This window comes from Camelus dromedarius, chromosome 6, assembly GCF_036321535.1.
Source record: "Camelus dromedarius isolate mCamDro1 chromosome 6, mCamDro1.pat, whole genome shotgun sequence".
In the NCBI taxonomy this organism is placed as follows: domain Eukaryota; kingdom Metazoa; phylum Chordata; class Mammalia; order Artiodactyla; family Camelidae; genus Camelus; species Camelus dromedarius.
In genome coordinates, this window is record NC_087441.1 from 12,805,333 (window position 1) to 12,826,708 (window position 21,376).

The 21,376-nt window shown below is 38.3% G+C and overlaps 1 protein-coding gene across 18 annotated transcripts in view; it reads left to right on the forward strand.

Annotated features, from left to right (window-relative positions):
* SYNE1 (spectrin repeat containing nuclear envelope protein 1) overlaps nucleotides 1-21,376 on the forward strand; it is a 427,973-nt gene that overhangs the window by 310,989 nt on the left and 95,608 nt on the right. For all 18 annotated transcript variants that reach the window (XM_031456562.2, XM_064486565.1, XM_031456561.2 and 15 more), the window contains 11 exons: nucleotides 4,159-4,260; nucleotides 8,671-8,790; nucleotides 10,333-10,533; nucleotides 12,991-13,164; nucleotides 14,456-14,587; nucleotides 15,210-15,406; nucleotides 16,095-16,227; nucleotides 16,615-16,797; nucleotides 18,685-18,834; nucleotides 19,456-19,632; nucleotides 20,435-20,590. In XM_031456562.2, the coding sequence (XP_031312422.2) occupies nucleotides 4,159-4,260; nucleotides 8,671-8,790; nucleotides 10,333-10,533; nucleotides 12,991-13,164; nucleotides 14,456-14,587; nucleotides 15,210-15,406; nucleotides 16,095-16,227; nucleotides 16,615-16,797; nucleotides 18,685-18,834; nucleotides 19,456-19,632; nucleotides 20,435-20,590 (1,725 nt within the window). The remainder of the gene's footprint in view (nucleotides 1-4,158; nucleotides 4,261-8,670; nucleotides 8,791-10,332; nucleotides 10,534-12,990; nucleotides 13,165-14,455; nucleotides 14,588-15,209; nucleotides 15,407-16,094; nucleotides 16,228-16,614; nucleotides 16,798-18,684; nucleotides 18,835-19,455; nucleotides 19,633-20,434; nucleotides 20,591-21,376) is intronic.

The window sequence follows — 21,376 nt, forward strand, 5'->3', positions numbered from 1 at the left end:
CCACCAAACGAAGGGCTGACGAGAACTTTAAATGCAACCGGTGGAAGTCATATTTATGGCACATTATGCTGATAATTTCCAGTTGATAATGGTAGAGTTTAAAACATAAGACCCCCCCCCCAAAAAAACATGCAGGAAGTGCTGTTATGCATAATGAACCCTGGAATCCCCATACCTGGGGGCCGTGGACAGTGACTCTGGCCTAATTACTTCTACTTCTGTTAAAAGTGTATTCCTTTACTTCCCAATCTTCACTCTGCAGACTTACTGCCTTTTAGCCCCAGACTGCCGACCAAATAATTGTGTGCTTATGAGACTTTTCCTGTGACTATAAACTTAAGCAAATTGCAAAAGCTGCTGATAAACTTTAGTGTTGATTTTCGTTCCTCATAAAAAGCATCTTTGGGGACTACTTAAGTTTTAATTGAACTTCATTCCTAACATAGAAGATTTATAAAATGAGTTTTAACTGAACTTAATTTTTAACAACCATAGATGATTTATAAAATAGATTCATGTAATACATGTAATTAGGGCCAAGGGATTAGTATAAAGTTTTGACTTGCAAAAAAAAAAAAAAAAAGAAGAAGTACTATAAAATGTCAAATAAATGTACCATTAGCCAAGAAACATGGAATTTTCCATATATTCACCTAGGGGGACAAATTGTCACTGCCTTCCAGTAGTTTACAGTCTTAAAACTATAAACTAAAATTATCATAAACATTCAGCTATCATTTTTTTATTCACAAAAAATTTTTACATGTATTATTGACATAATAATAGTAATATGGCTTTATCAGTTACTGTTGTATAACCTTAGCTGCTTCTCTGACCTTAGTGTCCCAAACTATTAAACCGTGCCCATAGTAACTGCCTTATAGGGCTTTGTGAAGATAAAACGAGCTAAAATGTGTAAAACACTTTGAACAGTGTCTAAAACAGTGTACCGCTCAGAAAGCTTTGTTACTGTTGTTGCTATGAATAGTAGTATTTATTACAATAGACAGAGGATTTGAAACCAATGGAAAGGTCAGATTATTTCTCCAAGGTTATGTAACCATCAAGAACTAGAAGCAGGTTTTGACTCAAAGAATGTTTGTATATTTTATATTGTTAGGATGATGGCAGGGGGATGGAGAAAAGTAGACCAACTCATGATGATATATTTTGAAGGCAGAATCAATTGAGGGGCATTGTTTGATGGTTTGGACCTTAGAACAAGAGACAGGGGGACTCTGACTTGAGCGTCTTGGGGGCATTGGCTGACAGAGGAGACAGGTGGGTAGCAGTGCCACTGACCAATGGGCAAGACTGGGTCGCTGGCAGTAACCACTGGCCGGGCAAAGATGGGGTAGAATTAAGATACTCAGGTGAATAGTCACAAGTCCTGTGGCTTAGAAAAATGACCTGCATTAGATGTTTGTATTTGTGTCTGTTATGTTGTGTAGTACACGGGAAAAAAGAGCATTTCCCTTAGAGTCAAAAAGCCTGGGGTCGACTATCTGGGTATTTTGATTTGAATGCAAGATCTGACTGCAGGTACACAGGATGTCTAAAATCAGCAAGTCTGCTGTGCAACTTATGGAAACTGGTTGCATTCCTCTAAATTTCCCCTTGTATAAAATAATGCACTGAGTTTTAACAGCATTCTAGTCTATTGGCCATGAATGAGGTGGGTTAAAAGCATTCACTGTGCTGGTGTTTTTGGTACTTTTAAATTGTTACTGGTAATTATAGGCAGTCAGAGTCAAAAGTGAACTAAGCACGAACACTCTGGAACTTACTTTGGTTAGAGGACCAAGAAGAGAACAACAAACCATGAAATCCTCTTTCAATCACGTTCTTTTTTTGTGTGTGTGTGCCAACAAGTTTCTACTTGTTCATGGCCAGCTCGTGAACAAAAACCTACATTTCAAAATGTTTGTGCTCCAGTTTAATTGAGAGAAAGAGTTCCAATGTTAATATAATTAAAAGTCAAGTTACAAACCATTTTATTTTACTTTGTACCAAGCGCCCGGTATACTGTCAGCGCTCAGTGCTCAGTGGAATGGCAGCCTTCATCTGCCAGTTAACTTTTGAGTATCAGCTTTTGCCAGACTGCTAACATTATCCTATACCCAACAGACAACCTGGAGGAATGGGTAGATCTTATGTAGGTGTACATTATCTACAAGGAATCGCAAGTTACTAATAACTATTCTGTATTCAGGAAACTTTTTATCCATAGACTGAAACCCAGCTAAATTTCCTGGACATTTTTATAACTGAGTATTTTAAATTATTTAAAAAATGAAAAATGAAAGAATTTCTAATTAAATGAGTGAAGCCGCACAAGTGATTTTAAAACTTCAAACTTTCTATGGACCTGTTTCTGACACAGCTAGAAGCCTACCTCTTTATACCTTGCAAGCAATTCCAGTGACTGTAAGAAAAAAATTGTGATGTCTGTTATGTGTGTGGTATTTAGACACCTTAATCACCCTGCTGTGTCACAAGTGTGGCGGTAAGAAATAGTTAGAATCTTTAGATTTTCATTTTTAAGAAAATACCAACATCCATATGGTTAAAAGGACCTATTATATAGTCTTTTACTTAGTAATTTTTGAATCAGTCGTATTCTTTGCTTTGCTGTCTTCTTGCCTAGTCTCTTCCCGTGATCAGTGCAGCTTCCAGAAATGTGAACTCTGTTCTCTGTTACCTAGAGGAGAATGTGATTAAGATGGAAAATATACTATTAAAAATGTAAAGATGATATACAGCAAGTCCATGCACATTCTTCATTTCAGACCCATGCTGTTTATACTTATCTACTCATTTAGATTAACTGAAATGTTTTTCTAAATGCATGTAGATAATAAAGATGTTATTTCTTTTGAATCGGTTCAAATGAATGGGAACCATCTTTTCCTTCTCACGGTCCACGTGGCCTCACCCTGAACACAGCCGAATGGTACAAGCACTGTCCTAACTCATCAGCCAAACTCCTGCTCCCGGCATCATTTTCCCAGTGCTCTTCTTACAATTCCTTGTTTAGTCTGCAGCTAGGCTTGCGGGTTGGTTCGGGGTTTGGTCAGTGACAGTTATCGTGTGCTTTTCTCTAACTCTCACGTTCAGTGCTATTTCTTTTCTTTCTTTTTTTCAAACTGCAGAATTCACCTACTATTTTGCTTTTTAGTCCTGCATTTTGTGTTCTAATGCTTCCATACATCGTTAAAGACTTTTTTCTTCCTTGGTGTGATTATCTGCCTCATGAGATGATCAGAATTTTGGCATCTTCGTGACACACTGGAATATGATCAGCCCCCAGTGAGGAGAATGTGATGAGTCAGACTTCAGCCTGTGATGCACCATCAGCCCATCGAAGACGTTTCTGACTAATAAGAAATAGAGCTTATTTGCTGATACTTCAGGAGAAATATTAAAAATTTTGTAATTCAAATTTTGTTCTAGTTTATTATTCCTTTTAGAATTGAGTACCAAAATTCTGATAGTTACCTCTTTTCTGTACAAAGCTAACTTAATATAAGTTTATCTGGACATTTAAATGAGTCATGTTTATGAACAGAAGGCTGAGCTAAGATCTTTTAGCGTTATCTCTTTGTATGTCTTTGGTCATTGTGAATAATATTTCTTTTTTAAACTTCTGGTTGGCTTTTTATAAGCTTGTACAAATTTGTTGAAAATAAGAGAAAGAAGAAAGTGAGGAAGGGAGGGAAGGAGACTAGAAAGGAAAAAGGAGATTATAATTATTCTTAAGCATAAAATTTTCCCCAAATCGAGATAACACCTACAGATTATCTTACTAGATAGTTGTTGTTAGTGTAACATTTATGCTGCAGTGTTTAAATGTGCTCATTTAGTACAGAAATAATGAGGAGATTAGGGTGACCAGTATTAGTTTTTTTTTAAGTAGTGCTTTTTATTTGCATTCTTTGTCTCCATTTGTATTGTATTGGAAATGCTTTGTATAACAAATTCTTCAAAAGTCAATTTTAGCACTTGTGTAAATCATTAACAGTTCCTTTTACTTTTCCATAGGACAGTATTTTTCCTTCTGGACATTAAATTCCTATAGCTACCTATTATTTCTAAGAACGTGTGTTATATTTACAATCACTTTGAATTGTTAAGTCTTCCTGTCGCTTTCCTCCTTAGAATGATCTGAAGGTGCTGTTTACATCACTGGCTGACCACAAATACATCATTCTGCAGAAACTGGCAACTGTGTTGGAACAGCCTGTGGCAGAGCAAATAGAGGTATTTACAGCTGCCTTTTTCCAGAAGAGCAAATGCAATGAGTAGATCTGATTTACTAGGAAATTTCGAATGTTCTATGAAAGACTGATGGCTTACTGTGGTGTTTTCGTTGGTCACGTATTTTATTTTTAAGGCTTGAATAACTGCTTGGATTACATGGACTCTGTCCCTTACTTCTGCATGCAGCCAGGAAATGTGAGATAGGAAAGGGCATTAATGACAGATGCCACCTAACAGTGAGCTTAGACATGAACCTCAGTGACATTTGGCAGGGAGTCAGACTGTCCTGGTAGTGATACGGATGAAGCACCATGGACATAGTTTAGAAGGTGGGTCCATTACCTTCAGTGGTGATCGGATCAGGGGAAAATTTGGTAAAGGGAAATTTGAACTGGACTTAGAAGTTTGGACATGCAGAGACTAAGAAGAAAGGTGCCAAATAAAGAGGAGAGCCAGAACAAAGACAGAAATGTTAGACAGTTCAGGGCACTTTGGGAGAAAAGCAAGTAACCCTGTTTAGCTGAATTTAACGAGGAACCAAAGTGATTGAGGGGAAATAATGTTGGAAGAGAAGAATTTGAGGCAATTTCTAAGACCTGTTGAATGTCAAAAAATTTGGACTCTATTCTACAAATGAATGGCCTTGAAACTTCATGGATTGCCCACTTCATTGGTGAAAAAGAAGTAAGCACATACCACAAATACATCTACCTATTTATAAATTGTAAGCAGGTACTATGTTACAAAGCATGCACACAAATGAAAGTTTTAAAATGCATGTGGTTGAATATAAATGACAGATGTAGTATTGCATCTCATAGAGCATCTTACTACACTTCGGGGTACTTACACTCACCTTGGACACCACTGGCAGTGGAAGGTCACTAGGGATATTTGAGGGTGAGGGTGAGGGTCAGTGTCAGCTCCTGCTTCTGGATGAGTGACATGGCAGCATCAGGGTCAGGAAGGAGGGTGACCATCCGAGGGTCCCCACGACTGCACTGAGGAGAAGGAATGAGGATTCACACCATCACACTGGCAGTGGAAACAGGGAGGGGAGAAGAAATGGGAAGGCTGTTACATAGAAGATCCCTTTTTGTAGGCTCATGATTATGAAAATGTGTATTTTAATAGAATTTCATAACCTAATTTCAGTAGATCTCCAATGATTCTATGGGTAAGCCACAGGGAATCACCTGAAATAGAAATCATCAGAAAATTTCTCAGTATAAAAGGATCTCTCTCTCTCTCACCATCTAAGATAGTTTACAAAGTTATATGTGCATATGTCTTTTTCTTGACCATAATTTCGTTTGTTTTTTAAAAGCAATCCCTCATTTTCCCCAAACTAAAAAGCATCCTTCCATGTCATAGCTTCTGCTTGCAAGGACATTTTTTATTTTTATTTTTATTTTTTGGCTCATATTGTATCTGATTCCAAACAAGATTTGAGCAGCTGTAGTGATGCTTTGCCTTGAATTTCTAGTGTGAAATTTAAGGTCCGTATGACCACAAGTGACACTTTTATTAATTATTGACCAATGTAACTAAAGTAAATTTCACAGATATAAATAAATAACTGGCTTATCTTTTTGAATAAATGGAAGGCAACTTTTTAAAAAGTGCTAATTAATCCTCCTTGGGTTAAAGAGGTAATAAGAGCAGAAGGCATGGGGATTTATTCATCTTTTGAGTCATGTCTTTCTGACCTAGAACTGACCTGTTGCCCCATGAGTCTGGTGCACAGCTGTCTTCTGGGATCTCCATTTACTGCCATTCTGAGTACTTCCTTCCCTTCTCCCTTCTGTTGGGTCTTCTCTTTCCTGAGTCCCAAGTCTTTGTCTTTATTCTGTTGTTTCCTTGTCTTGTTAGTGCATATCCTTCCTAGGAAAGGATGCACGCTAGATATAATTCTTCAGCACTTTGCATGTCTGAAAATGTTCCAGTACTTTGCTCACACTTATGGTAGCGTGGCTCTTCATAGAAGTCTTGGTCAGTTTTTTATAGAGTTTTGAGGCTTTTCTTCCATTGTTTTCTAGCTTCCGGTGCTGGCTTGAGGAATCTAAAATTGTTCTCATTCCCGAGGGTCCCAGTGTTCTGCAATTTCACAATGATGTGCCTTTTATCCACTGGGCCAGGAGCTACTTTGATTGGGCAGCCTTCATCCTCCTCTTCTGGAACATTTCCTTGTGTCTATTAGAAATATTTATTTAACTATTTTTCATCCCTCTGTTTTATCTGTCTCCCTTTCTGAAACTCCTTGTAGGCAGGTGTGGGACACGCTGGGCCAGTCCTCTCGTTTTCTCATCCAGAGACACTTCTCTCTGTCTTTTTGCTCTGTTTTCTGGAGACTTCCTCAGTTCCAACTCCAGACTTTTTTCTTGACTTTTGCATTTCTGATCTCAGGCATTTAATCTTCCCAGAAGTTTTTTTCGGTTCTCTGAATGGTCTGTTTTTGGTAGTATCCTGTTCCTTTTTTAAAAAAATGCATGACCGTTTGGAATCTCTCTGAGTATTAGTAATAATTTTTTTGGTTGAAGTTTTTGTTTTTTTTTTTTTTTTTGTATTGGGGGGCTTCGGGTGTTTTTGGTTGAAGGTTTTTATTAGTCTTGGGGTTTTTTTGGTTTGTTTTTTCTTTTTTTGTTTTGTTTTGCCCTGGATAGTCAGTTTCCCTCCACGTTGCTTCTATTTGTTGGCTTATTTTGGGCTCTACCTTTCCCGTTAGAGGCTTTTCTCAGCTATACAGAAATGTTTTGTTGTCTATTCACATTTAGGATGGGAGACCAAACAGCAGAATGGAAACTTCATGAGTGGATGGGGCTGGACAGTTTTGAGATTTATTGAAGGATGGTCTGTGTTGGCTATTTGTTGGGGAACCCTTGTGTCAACATTTTTAGGTCTCTCGGCCTTTTCACATTCCTCCAACTCCCCTTCTGTCTGGGAGGAGAGACGTGGCTTCAGCACTCCACACTCCAGAAGATGCAGGGCTTCTCATTCAGCGCTCAGTGGGCGTCCAGACACTTTATCCCCTTGTTCTCAGTCAAGGACTCAAGCCCACAACTGTGTCTGGCGCCCCTCCATCCAGAGGCTGTCTGTTGTACCTTCTCTGGAAAATAACCTTTCAGCCTTTCACCAAGGAAGGAAGAGCCAGTGTGGAATGAGGAAGGGGATCTGGGAAGTGAACTGCTCTTCAAGCATCTTTTCACCAAGCCCCCTTATTCAGCATCCCATCCCAGGTTGCCCAGAGTCCCAGAGATCCCTGTTGCTGAAATGTGGTGATAAAGAACCACTACTAGCTTAGGATTCAGCTTTCTCGGATTTCCTAAGTCAGTTACCACATATCCTTCTGATGTGCAGTTTGTAAAATTTTGTTAGTATTATCTTCTTTCCTGTTTCCTTGCTCTTACAGATTTATGGGGGAGAAAAACACACCAGAAAACAAGCAAACAAAAGATTGGCTGTGGTTGTAGTGGGGACTCATGGAAGAGAAAACAGGACACGTGTTTCCTTTGCCATCTGGAGTTCGTGTTCCTTTCATCCTTCAGGGGCAGCTGAGGTGGCTCTTCTTCCAAAAGCCTCCTTCAGCTGCTCCAGGACTCACTGGTGGCTCCGGGCTCCAAAGCCATCTCGCAGGGATGACCGGCATCAAGTTTAGTACATAATTGTATTCGGCCTTATTTCGTTTTCTTCTGCTTACTCAGCTTCCTCACCATCTCTAAGCTCCGTGAAGGCCAGGTTGAGGTCTTGTCCTGCTTCTGCAGACCTCACGCTAGGAAGACAAGGCTCCACACGAGCAGCCTCTTTCAGGCTCGATGGCTTGCTGTTCTCCTTTACAAAGTGGAAGCCCTCCCTGACTATGCTGGAACATACTTTCCTCCTGCCTCACTGAACTTCTCTCCAAAGATGCTCAGAACTGCATTTCAGAAAACCAGAACACAGTCCCCTAGAAAATCTCAGGCAGATACCTTTTTCTGATTCTGTCCTAAGTCATGCTTCTTATTCAGGTTCCTATTCAGTTTTCCTTATTTGTTCCAGGAAGCTGTTCTCCCAGCCATCCATGCTAAGCCCCTCCTACCTCCTCACCTTTAAAATAGCTGATCTGTAGTGTAATAAAGGGCCTTCTTCCCTTTTCTGTATAATAGAGGACCATGGTTTTTATGTGATGTGGTAAATGTCTTTTTTTAATTCTTTCTTATTTTATTAAAATGTAGTTGATTTACAACCTTAGTTTCAGGTGTACAGCAAAGTGATTCAGTTACACATGTACATACATGTATATTTTCTCAGTTTCTTTTACATGGAAAATGTTTTAGGTGGAGAGGGGAGGAACAAACAAGGGGACACCATAGTCACATTTTGCTTGGAGACTGTTCACGTGAGTTTTAATGAAATGTCATAAATCATACATAGGCAATACAGCAGGCTGAAGATGGGCTGAAGGAATTGGATGCAGGAATCATTGAGTTAAAAAGGCGTGCTGACAAGCTGCAGGTGGAGCAGCCTTCCATGCAAGAACTCTCCAGACTTCAGGTACAATTTTCTCCCAGTGGCATTTGACTTCAATGATACATCTTAACTAGAAGTTAAGAAAAAATTATTTTCTCTGTTTTTTCAGGTTTTGGCTAAAACAATTCATGTTATTGAGACCCTGATTTTTCTTCCAAGTAACTCTTAAAACATTTTCTGAAACGTTTACTGTATTTCGTAAAATAAATTATCAATTTTTGAGATTTACTAAAGGGTGGTCTGTCTGGGCTATTTGTTGGAGAATTCTTGTGTCCAATTTTTAAGTCTGATAGTCTCACATTCTAAGATTTTCTGACATAATTATTATTCCAGTGGTTAAGCATTGGTATCATTCCATTGTGGCATATTGTGTTCTACTATAGAAGATACAGTAATTAGCAACCTACCTGGAGAAGTTAAAAGAAAGATCTCTATCCTGTACTATACTCTACCCCCAAAAGCCATTTTAAGGAAAAAAATACTTAAGCTAATACTTTTTAGAAAGTATATTTTCTCAAGTGTCCAAAATTATAGTTTATATTTCCTACATGTTTGAATGGAAAAGAGGCATTGTTTCAATTCCAGAACCAAAAAAAATTAAACTAGAATGCAGCTGAAATCTAAACAGACTTCCTGGCATCTTTCAGGAGTACAGAATAACAGTTGGAATTAGAATGTTTTCCTACATCTGGCACCTGGGCAAGAATCTGTAATCAGGCTGGTAGGAAGATACTGGGATATTAAACCAGCAAAGTAGCATCTGATAGGAAACACAGTTAAGTTATATTAAAGAAAAAAAAAACACACACATGTTAAGTTTTCTCTGAACTGAGCTATTGAGGGATTAATAATATGAGTCCAACACAGGGTCACAAGTTCTTTCTTTTGAGAAAATAAAATACCTCTTTAAAAAGAACATTTTTATTTTAACTGTCTCATCCGATTACCTAACATTTCATAATATGGACCACTGCCCCCACTCTGTCCTTTTTAGACAGTTTGCCAGCAGTACTTAAATGTCAGGTGTAATGGTCAAGCGTCAGAGCTGTAAATAGGCATTAAAGTTGAACTTTTCCAGATTGAGCCATTTTGACCTGCTAACCCTTAATATGATACATTAATTAGGTCCATATGCCTCAAATAAATTTCGTATTTGGTGTATCATCACCCACTAAAATGTCTTTCCAGTTTAAATAGTTATTTATTTACTCCGCCACATTTGGCAAAAACAGGGCCTTTTTAAGTTTTAAAGTCTTTTTGCTCACATTAAACTCTTCTGTTTCTGTAGCTGTTTATTTGAGGAATAGTCCCAAATCTGATTATTATTTAGCAGACAAAATGTTGAAGATACTCAATTCAGTTATTCTAAAATGATAAAATTTGAGAGCATTCTAAAAATCAGAACTACATTTTCTGTGACTTTTCTCTTGGCCGTGTGAGCAGTTTTTCAGCATTTTAAGCCCAACCTCACCATAAACTATTGGCATCCTGAGAGGACAGGTGTCAGGTGTACCTCACATAGAGGTAAATTTGAATTAAGCATGAGTCTTGCGGTCTGTTTCTTAGGACATGTATGATGAGCTGATGGTGACCATTGGCTCCCGGCGGAGTGGTCTGAACCAGAATCTTGCTCTCAAGAGTCAGTATGAAAGGGCCCTGCAAGATCTGGCTGACCTGCTGGACACTGGACGAGAGAAGATGGCCGGAGACCAGAAAATTATCGTGTCTTCCAAGGAGGAAATCCAACAGCTACTTGACAAACATAAGGTAAAAAAAAAAAAAAAAGAGAGAGAGAGAGACAGAAAATTTAGTTTTGGAAGTGCACTCTCACTCACTGATACAATACCTAGGATTATCCATCTTTTATGAGTTTCTACTTGTGTAAGTTACTCTTTAAAATGGTCAACAACTGTATATTCCAACGCAGTGGCATTCAGTAGCGCAGAAAAATGATAAAGGATATATTCCTATAATTTTGTAAGTGAGCAAAGAATACAGATCTTACCGTTTAGTTTAATGAGCGGTATTAACGATGCCTTCTCCCCTCATAGACCGCAATCAACGGGAAACTCAGGGACTCTTCAAACGAGCCCAGCTTCGTTCTTTTTCTTTTTTTTAAACTATCTGCAGCTGTTATTTTTGAAAGTATTTTATTTATTTATTATTGTATTAATTAATTATTTTATTTTGGTGGGGGCTGGTAATTAGGTTTATTTATTTTTTGGAGGCGGCACTGGGGGTTGAACCCAGGGCCTCATGCGAGCTAAGCATGCGCTCTACCACTTTAGCTGTACCCTCCTCCCCCAGCTCCATTCTTAACTCGACTCTCTTCCTTTGTGTCCCTCATGCCCATTTGTTCATCTAGTCCTCAGTGTTCTCTCTGCTTTCCCCCTGTCCTGACCAAGAACTGCCTGCTCTGCTCTGGGAACGCAGAGCAGCCCACTCAGGCTTGGACGGGGTTTATGTATGTTTCGTGCATCACTCAGCTCTTCTGGTCCATAGACACTTGCTCCTCCAGCTGCCGTGGGCCTTCAGTTTTCCTTCCTGGGGACAACGAGTGCTTTTACTTCATAACCAACCTTGGTGGGCGTGAGATTGTCCCATCAGTGTGTGCCTTAACCAGGTTCAGGTTAGGCACCACTCCTCAGCAGAGGAGTGCCTGGTTCACACACACACACAGATAACTCTCTCATTAGCCATCCTATGAAAAACAGCAGTTTTGCCAGTTCAGAGACTCCACCTCCCAGACAGTGGACATTTCTTATAGAGGAACTAAAAATTCCCCTGGATTATAGGTGGTTAACAGTCTACCATTATGTAGCTCTCTGGTGGCTTATAAAGGTAGATTTGGGGGGCAGGGGGGTGCAGAATTGTATTTCTTGCTGTTTTTCTCCAGAGGTTTTTATCCAAAACTTTGTGATTTATTAAAGCCTTATCATTTGGCTTTGAAAACATTGCTTTAAAGTTCACAGCTGGTTTTTCTCAAATCTTTGACCAGAGCAATAAAATATCATCCTGAGTTATTCCAGAGGGGAAACTGGGATCAATGTGTGTAAATAACAGAGAAATAAAGCTCAGGAGATGAAGAACCCTAAAAGGAGCAGGCTGCCATCAGGCAGACGGCTCTCCCGGCTGTGAGAAGTCCGTCCAAGGACGTTGGGGGAGATGGGGTTGTAAAAGGAATATTAGCTTTCTGTGAATGTTGGGCCCAATGACCTCCAAGTTCTCTTCCAACTGTAAGATTCTATGATATAATAATTGTCAGTTGAAAATAATGATCCAGCTTCCATTGACCAGACCACTTTCCAAGGGAGGGCTCTTCGTGGCCTTGGGCTTATTGCATGAGACTGAGCGGTTCAGCGTCTGTAAGGTGGGAAATAAAACTGCCTACCTCATGGAATTGTTATAAGGATTAAATGAGTCAGTTGCTGAAGTGTTCATAGAGTGTCTGGCACATGGTACACACTCAGTGTTAGCTGATATTAGCTCTTCCCAGTCTCTAAGCTTTATCCGTGGTGCTGGGAACAGGATATGGGAGAGCCCTCTCCCCATCTTCTGGGGCCTTTTACAGATAAAAAGGAACATTTCAAAACACATCTGTAGTGTTGTGCGAGGTGTACAGTTCTGCTGTGGGCAGGTACATTATGAGGGAAATTAAAAAATATATCATGCCAACCAGGGCGTGTGGCACACTGGGCTTGGCGGTGAGTATTAAGCACAAGGAATGCTCTGAGAATTAAAAAAGGGCCATGGAGGAAGAAAAGTTGTGAATGTGCCAAGTGAGGGTATCCCGGGAAGTACAGAGTATAGGCTGAGGCTGAAGATGGGAGAATGGGAGCTGGTGTGTCCGGGGAACAAGGGAGGGCGGTCTGTGGTGGAGGAGGTGAGAGGCCACCCAGAGGGTCTAGGGGTCAAGAGCTGAGAGAGCGGAGGAACGTTTTCAGCAGCTGGTCACGCACAACGGGATCTGTTTTGGGGACAAAGTGCAGCATGGCAGTGCGTCGGTGCTTTGGGTTGGGGGACAAGAGGGGTCATTTAGGCCACTTGGCTGGAGCCCCCATCTCTGCAGGAAGTGGTGTGTGCCTGGGAGGGTGGAGGCCGGCAGGGGGACCAGTACCCCTCATGTCTGAGCTAAGTTCCATCAGCTTCCATGTTTGAAACCGTTTTTATTGTAAGGTTGGATACAAGTGAATTGCTGACCTCTTTCTGTCTGAAAAATTGCAGGAATACTTTCAGGGTCTGGAATCTCACATGATCTTGACTGAAACACTCTTCAGAAAGATCATCAGCTTTGCAGTCCAGCGGGAAACTCAGTTCCACACCGAGCTGATGGCTCAGGCTGCGGCCGTCCTCAAACGGGCTCACAAGAGGGGCGTGGAGCTGGAGTACATTCTAGAGGTGAGACTTGGTGCTGCACCTGTCCGAGGCTCACCCACTACCGACAGACAGACCCTCCAGGCCGGGCGTGTTCTCTCGTGGGATCTGTGTCCTGTGACCCCGGAGGTCCCTCAGATTCAGCGTCTTGGGTTGCCCTGTGCCCCTTGTATTTCCTGTTCATGTTTGGATAAACGCTGTGCTCACTGTGAATTCAGCCAGATGAATACTGATTTCAGACTGAGGTCTTGAAAAACTGCTAACCTTTGCTAGACATTATTGAAAAAGACTTCACATGATTAAAAAAAAAAAAAGATTTTCCAATTTAAAATAAAATAAAATCATAAGAATAAGTGATGTGGGAGTTCTCCTGAGTAGAATGTCTGTAATATGTATTTATATTTCTTAAATGTCTGTGTGAGGTTTATTTTGCAAATGTAATGCATTTAGTTCACTTACTATGGGAAGTAAACATGCCCATCTCTTTCACTTACGTCATAGCATCATCACTTGGTAAAGAATGAAACCGTAACTATCAGATGCCTCCTGTATTCCAGGTGTGCTGCATACATTATCCTCACACTGGACCAGATGCTTGATTGATTGATTTTTACCTATGCATACTGTTTATGTTTATTTTGTATATTCATTAAAATCTATAATATCAGACATGTTTGTATATTTCTTAACTTTGAAGTAGAGTTGTATCTGGGGCCATAAAAATCTTAAATTAAAATGAAACAAACAGGTCCTCTCACACCTCTGGAAATTACCCATTAACCAAAATATATATCCTCAAAGAAGTACCAGTATGCTATTTTCTAATGTCATTAAATCATGTTTGAAAGAAAATAATTATAAAGATTGATTGTATAGCACTGCAAATATTTACTCTAAAATACTAGAAGAAAAATGAAACACATTTTTGGCCTGATGAACACCATTTACGTGAAAGTGTCTAGAGAAAAGTGACTGGAAGGAAGTATATGAAAATAGTGAAATAGAAGTATTTTTTTCTTTTGGAGACAAGATTATTATTAACCCTATTTTTTTTAATGTTGAAAATGAGGTTCACCGAAGTATAGTAAGTTTCCCATACCATACAGCTAGTTAGTGGTGGATGTGAAAGCCAGTTTACAGGGGTAAACTGATTACTTGCTTCAAAGCCGTCTTTTGCTTTCTAAAGCAAATCCCCAATGCAAACATCTCCGACAAGTCTTTAAAGAGAATCTGTCAGGTGCACATTTGTGCACAGAGAGGAATGCTGTTCCTGAATGAGGATTTTTCAGCTCACAGACGGATGTTGTGCTTCTAGACATGGTCTCATCTGGATGAGGACCACCGGGAGCTGAGCAGGCAGCTGGAGGTGGTGGAGGGCAGCATCCCGAGTGTGGGTTTGGTGGAGGAGAGTGAGGACAGGCTCATCGACCGGATAACACTCTACCAGGTCAGCGTCCAAATGGCATCTTGGTGTAAAAAGTTGTCGCATTTCCTTTTGAAGCTTTCCCATGGTTTGACTTGAAATCAAATATTTTATTAAGTACTTTTACTTTACTTTCAAGCTATTGACATTGTTGAAAACATAGGTTTTAAGTGTTTGTTTTGTAACAGAACATAAAAAGCTCTTTTTATTTTTTTATGAGATCCGCTTTTGAAAATTTAGGCTCCACCAAACGTTTTCTGTTTTTAAGCTTGAAGTCACACTATCTTGAAATAATTAAAGTTTATTGTTTTATAACAGAGCACTAAAGAGCCTTTTTTTCTGATTTTTAATGATAAAGAGCTCTTTTTAAAAATTCAGCCTCCACCAAGAATTTTTTTTATAGTTTATGCTGGTATCACACAATTTTTGAAATAATTACAGTTCGCAGTTTTAAATATACCTACAGTTACTTTTTTTTTTTTAATCTCTACTTAGATGAAACATGTTAAAATTTCTAATGTAACTTGGGTACAAATACTTGAAATTTGACTAACAGGTAATGGGAACATTATGGAAAAATTATAATCTTTAAGGAAGAAAAATTGCATTATCTAAACTTTTGACGCAATATTTTCCATCATTTTAGCATTTGAAATCCAGCCTTAATGAATACCAGCCCAAATTATATCAGGTACTAGATGATGGAAAACGACTTCTGATATCCATTAGCTGCTCAGATCTAGAAAGCCAGCTAAATCAACTTGGAGAACACTGGTTAAATGATACCAACAAAGTGTCTAAGGAACTTCACAGATTGGAAACAATATTGAAACACTGGACCAGGTAATACAGTGACTATTTGGCACATTTTTAGGTTAATGCTGCAGAGTACTTATAAGGCTAGTGGACACATGAGTTGAAAAAGATGTGGTTCCCCTAGGAACTCATCACAGAGTTCGGAAAATAAAGGCAAACGCAAAGTTTCCAGTTGGATTCCTGTATAACTGTATAAACATGTACTTAAAAGTGGGTGGGGAGGTGCATCAAACCTTTGCAATACATTGAACCTTTGAGCTGTCATCTTCCCTGCCTGTGGACTGTGCATGTGTGGTCACAGTAAACCTTAGGAGAGAAAGAAGAAGGGTGTGTTTTGAGAAGGTAAAGTTTCTCTCGAGGGCAATGGGAGGTATTCAAGAGAGGTATTCATAATGAAACCCTTTATTTCTACGCCACCTTTATTTCTAAGAACTTTTAATAACAATCATCTAACATTTTCTAAATAGCTTCATTGTGAAAGAGTAGGAGAAAGATATTTTTATTTTCAGCCTAGAGGTGGGAAAGCTGAAACTTAGAGAGACTGACTTGCTTAAGGTATGAATATTTAGAGAAGGGAATTTGAGAGTGTCAGCCCAGGACATTACTCTCCCAAATCTGTCGAGTCTTCTTTTAAAATTAGCGTTGGTGAGTAACAGGGGTTAGCACAACGGAGGGATTGGATGTTGACTTAATAGGCTTATTACCGTCCTTGCAGATATCAGAGTGAATCTGCAGGTCTGATCCACTGGTTACAGTCTGCAAAAGACAGACTAGAATTTTGGACTCAACAATCTGTGACAGTCCCACAAGAACTGGAAATGGTCCGTGATCATCTGAATGCTTTTCTGGTAAGTCCAAGAATCGAAAGCATTTGATTCAATTTTATTATTTTCAGGCCTTTTGGTAAGGCCTGACTTACACCAATGAAAAGGTGATCGGCTGTCAATGAATATACTTAATAAATCAAGCTATAGAGAATTTGTCAGTGTTAAGTCTGTGTGTTGAATAATTGAGGGAAATGCTAGGGCTCAACATTGCCTCTTTACAGTCATCTTTAGGTAATGTTGGCTTTCATTCAGGGCAGGGATATGTGGCTTTTGTTTTTCTCCAGTGTGCTTAACATCACCACTCACCTGTATGATGTAAAGAAAAATTGTTCGGGAAATAAGTGTTTCTTTCCCTAAATAAAAGATCTGGCTACTTAATCCTGATGTGGACTTTGCTACTTCTTTTAGGAGTTTTCCAAAGAAGTTGATGCCAAATCTACCCTGAAATCGTCTGTTCTGAGCACAGGGAATCAGCTCCTTCGATTAAAGAAAGTGGACACAGCTGCCCTGCGTTCTGAGCTGTCACATATCGATGGCCAGTGGACTGACCTGCTGACAAATATTCCAGCTGTCCAGGAGAAGCTCCACCAGGTACAGAACTAATCATTGGTTTAGTTGGTCACAAGCAGTATTAGATGAAAAAGTACCTTAATCTGCTGTTGTTCCCAAATTTAAATCAGCTCTGTCTTGGGTGTCTTGTGTTTTCTCTCCTCCATGGTATTTCATGTGAAGAGTGAACAGTTCTACAAATTGCATGTCTGCAAACCCCATGTCTTCCAAGGGCTTCTTTATCGTATGTGTGTGTGTTTTAGAATCCTTGTCTGTCCATGTTTTAATTCTTTGTTTTCTCATAAATAAAATATGGGTAACTATACCTTTCTCACCAAGTGAGTACTTACGAAGATTTAATACTATTGTATGAAAAAGACCTGTAATATTACCTACAATAGAGGTGTAACTTTCAACAAATGAAGAGAAGCAAGTCTTTCTCTTATCTAGAAAGTTGCTTCCCCCCTGCCTGAACTCCCAGGTATTTTATCTCTCTCTCTTTGGCATTCATCCTGTGTAAAAGGTGTGATAGATGTGTTTCATATAAATGTCTTACCCCTTTGAATCAGCAGCTGCACATTCCTAAAGGGCAGGAAACATCTCACATTGACTTCTATATCTTTCTGCACCACATAGAAGTCTATAAATATTTTAAATGATTGCTTTTTTCCTCCCAATCACTATAAGTATTTACATAAATACCTGATGTATTAAGGAAGATTCAGAATTCTAGTATATTTTGGTGGAAGACTGAGGAAATTGGCTACGCTCTTTGGAATAAATATCAGAGTGCCAAAAATCTAGAAAATGATAGTTTGTAGTGTGGTGGTATTTTTCTTTCTTCTTTTAACATTCCTGAATCATAATACACAGAGATTTTTACAAGATAATTAATAAAATACATCTGTTGAATGTTTCGTAGTTAAGTTTTTTTTTATAGTCATAAAACTAGCCATAAAATAAGAATAATATTTTCTTCTTGCTGGTGTTTTGATTAATTAGGTAGTGTTTATGCAATGTTGATAGTATTGTATGTCAAGTGAACATAAGAGGACTGTTATTGTTCAGTGTTTGCCTGATGTTTCATTTCAAGCTTCTAACGAGGTTAAGATCCAAAAATGTCATTAAGAAGTGTTATATTGGTTGGTACTTGAATAGGAATTAATAGAGTTTTAGGTTAAAGAAAATCGAGTTTGAATTTTAACACTTGGAATTTGTTCTGTCTCTGCAACGAGAGTTTTTTTGTTTTGTTTTGTTTTTTTACAGGTATAGAAAGTTGATAGCTCAGCATTGCCAGTGTAGTTCATTTGACACCTTAGCCCCCACTTGCAAAGCAATTTACAGCCGTACAATAACTTCTGTTTTATTGTCATTGGCTTTGGCTCAGATATTTAAATACTTCAGCAACTTGAAAAGATTTTTCACTTGTGTGTTCTGTTTTTCGTGTGGGCATGGGTGCAGGTGGGGATTATAATAAAGAAGGGTCAGTTTATTATAATGAGGACGTATCAGGAATTAAACAGCCACTAAAATTTCATTTACCGTATCCTTACAAAAAACATGTGGGAGAATATGACTTAAAGACAGAGGAGAAAAGCCTCTTATTTGTTCATACTATTTTACTGCACCACTTATCCAGTCTGACAATAATGCCAAACTTAATTTACTACCTAGGGCAAGGGTAACTAAGAGGAATTTTATGAAGTCCATTTACTTTTGGTTCTGAGATCTTAAGTGCTTAAAATTTTGGAATTCTTCAGGCAAAAAAAAAAAAAAAGATTACCAACAATCAAAATGCCTAAAAGATTAGATAAAGAACAGCTGATAAGCCATTAAAAATTCTTCAACTTTTTAATAGATTGGGATTCGTTGGAATTTTAACACTAGCGATTTGTTCTGTCTCTGACACTTTCAATTTGTTCCGGGCAGCTCCAAATGGATAAACTGCCTTCTCGCCATGCCATTTCTGAAGTCATGGCTTGGATTTCTCTCATGGAAAATGTTATTCAAAAGGATGAAGAGAATATTAAAAATTCCATCGGTTACAAGGCCATTCATGAATACCTTCAGAAATACAAGGTAATTCAGCACTTCTGGGTTTTAGCTTTCCATATTTTAGGATAATCGTACTTGAAGGAGCTCAGAAACTCAAATTACAGAAATCAGGTCTTAAAGTATATATTTCATACATGGTGACCAGATAGCTATATAATAGTAAGAAAACTGCCTTCATAGTTGTAGGCATAGAAAAGTTGACCAGTAGTAGGAATAATTTTGTGTAAGATTTTGTGTCACTTTAGGAAATCATAAAAATAAATTCTATAATTGATAAATATTTTATAGTGAGATTAGGTAATTTGTCCAATTCTACTTCCTCTACTTAAAAATATATATTTATATTTAATATATCTATAAATTCAAATTTTTATAAATACAAATTTAATATATGTATAAATTCAGAATATGTAAATTCAATTTATATTCAGTGTTTTTATATATTCTATATATATTCAGCTTCTGAAAATAATGGGTTATATTAATACATATATTAATACATACACACCGATTGTGCCATTTGGACTAAATCACCGAAGTGATAATATTAGTCTTAAGGCTACTTAAGGCTTTCCAACTCCTAATAAAATGTAAGACATTTATATGTATAATGTTGTTTTCTTATTTTCTACCTTCCCTTTTCAGGGTTTTAAGATCGACATTAACTGTAAACAGCTGACAGTTGATTTTGTGAACCAGTCTGTGCTACAAATCAGCAGTCAGGATGTGGAAAGTAAACGCAGTGATAAGACTGATTTTGCTGAGCAGCTTGGAGCAATGAATAAAAGTTGGCAAATCCTGCAGGGTCTAGTAACTGAGAAGGTGAGCCAAATGTTCTTTGCTGTCCATGTTTCATGAAAACTCCAAGAACAGGTACAGTCTGTAAAGAAAACTCATTCCCCAAATAGTGTGGCTGCACTGGGCACACAGCTGCCTCTGAAGAGCCTGCCGCTGAAGGTTTTCCCTCTGACTTGTTAATGTGTCTTATGTACCTTCTGCTCTCTATTTCATATTGTTTTAGTTTTTTAAAGGTGCCTCTTAAATTCTTTTTCCTTTGTTTTGAGTGAAATTCCTTGCTTGTTTACCAATAATGGTCATTGATTCACACTTTTTTAAAATTAATTCTTATTTTTTATTGAAGCATAGTCAATTTGCAGTATTATTTTCAGATGTACAGCAAAGCAATTCAGTTATACATAGACATACATATATATATGTAGTTTCAGATTCTTTGTCATTACAGTTCATTACAAAAAACGGAATATATTTCCCCATGCTGTACAGTAGGTCCTTGTTGTTTATCTCTTTTATATATAGCAATGTGTATCTTTTAATCCCAATGACTCACATGTTTAAACATTCATTGATTTTTTTTTTTGTGGGGAGGTAATTACGTTTATTTATTTCTTTATTTTTAGAAGAGATACTGGGGATTGAACCCAGGATCTCGTGCATGCTAAGCATGCACTCTACCACTTGAGCTATACCCTCCCCCCTCACTGATTTTTAATCATATATACAATGGGCTGTATTTTAAGAATTCTTAATCTGGAAGAAATAGTTACCTGCCAATGATTTGATTCTAAAATAAAATTACAAATTTCGTTTCATTATGTTTGCTCAGATTCAGCTGTTGGAAGGCTTACTGGAATCTTGGTCAGAATATGAAAATAATGTACAGTGTCTGAAAACTTGGTTTGAAACCCAAGAAAAGAGACTAAAACAACAACATCGAATTGGCGATCAGGCTTCAGTTCAGAACGCGATGAAAGACTGTCAGGTAACTTGCCCAGGTGGCCGCCGGCACTGTTTCACAATTTCCTGGCCTGTCGCGAAGGAATCTGCAGGTCCTGAGAACTGAGATTTAAATATTGAAAAATGCTGCATTTGGTTAACAGATTTCTCTAAGTGAGTTTATAGAGTTTTCTGTTAGATTTTTTCACCTGTTTTTATAAACACAAAGTTATGAGAATTTTCAAACACTCTCATAAGCCGAGAATGTTGCTAAACCTCCATACTGTTCACTAGATTTAATAATTATCAAGATTTTGACATCCTTGCCTGCATTGTTTTTCTTCTTAAAGATTTTGTAGTGAATCCTAGACTTCATGGTATTTCATTCCTGTGCACTACAGTACACATCTCTATAAAGAACTGACTTTTTTCTATATAACTGTATTGTTATTACCACAAAAGAATTCACAATAATCCCTTAATGTTATTTAATGCCCAGCTCATAACAATACTTCCTCAATTGTCTGTAAAATATCTTGTTTATCCCAGTTATTTAAACAAGGATACAACAGTGTCTGTATCCTACATTTTCTTGTTAGGTTTCTTTAATATATTTTACACATTATTAACTTGTTACAGAAACCGTAGACTGGCCTCAGGTTCAGGATTAGCCAGTGTACTTCCTTCAGAGGCTATTCTGTCCCCCCGTGTTTTGTATAAATGGAAGTTAGCAGGAGAGTCTTGATTGGATTCTGGTTCAACTCCAATGAGCCGATGATGCTTCACAGAGGACTGTTAGCTCCTACTGTGTCCCACTGGGAAGACTCAGTGG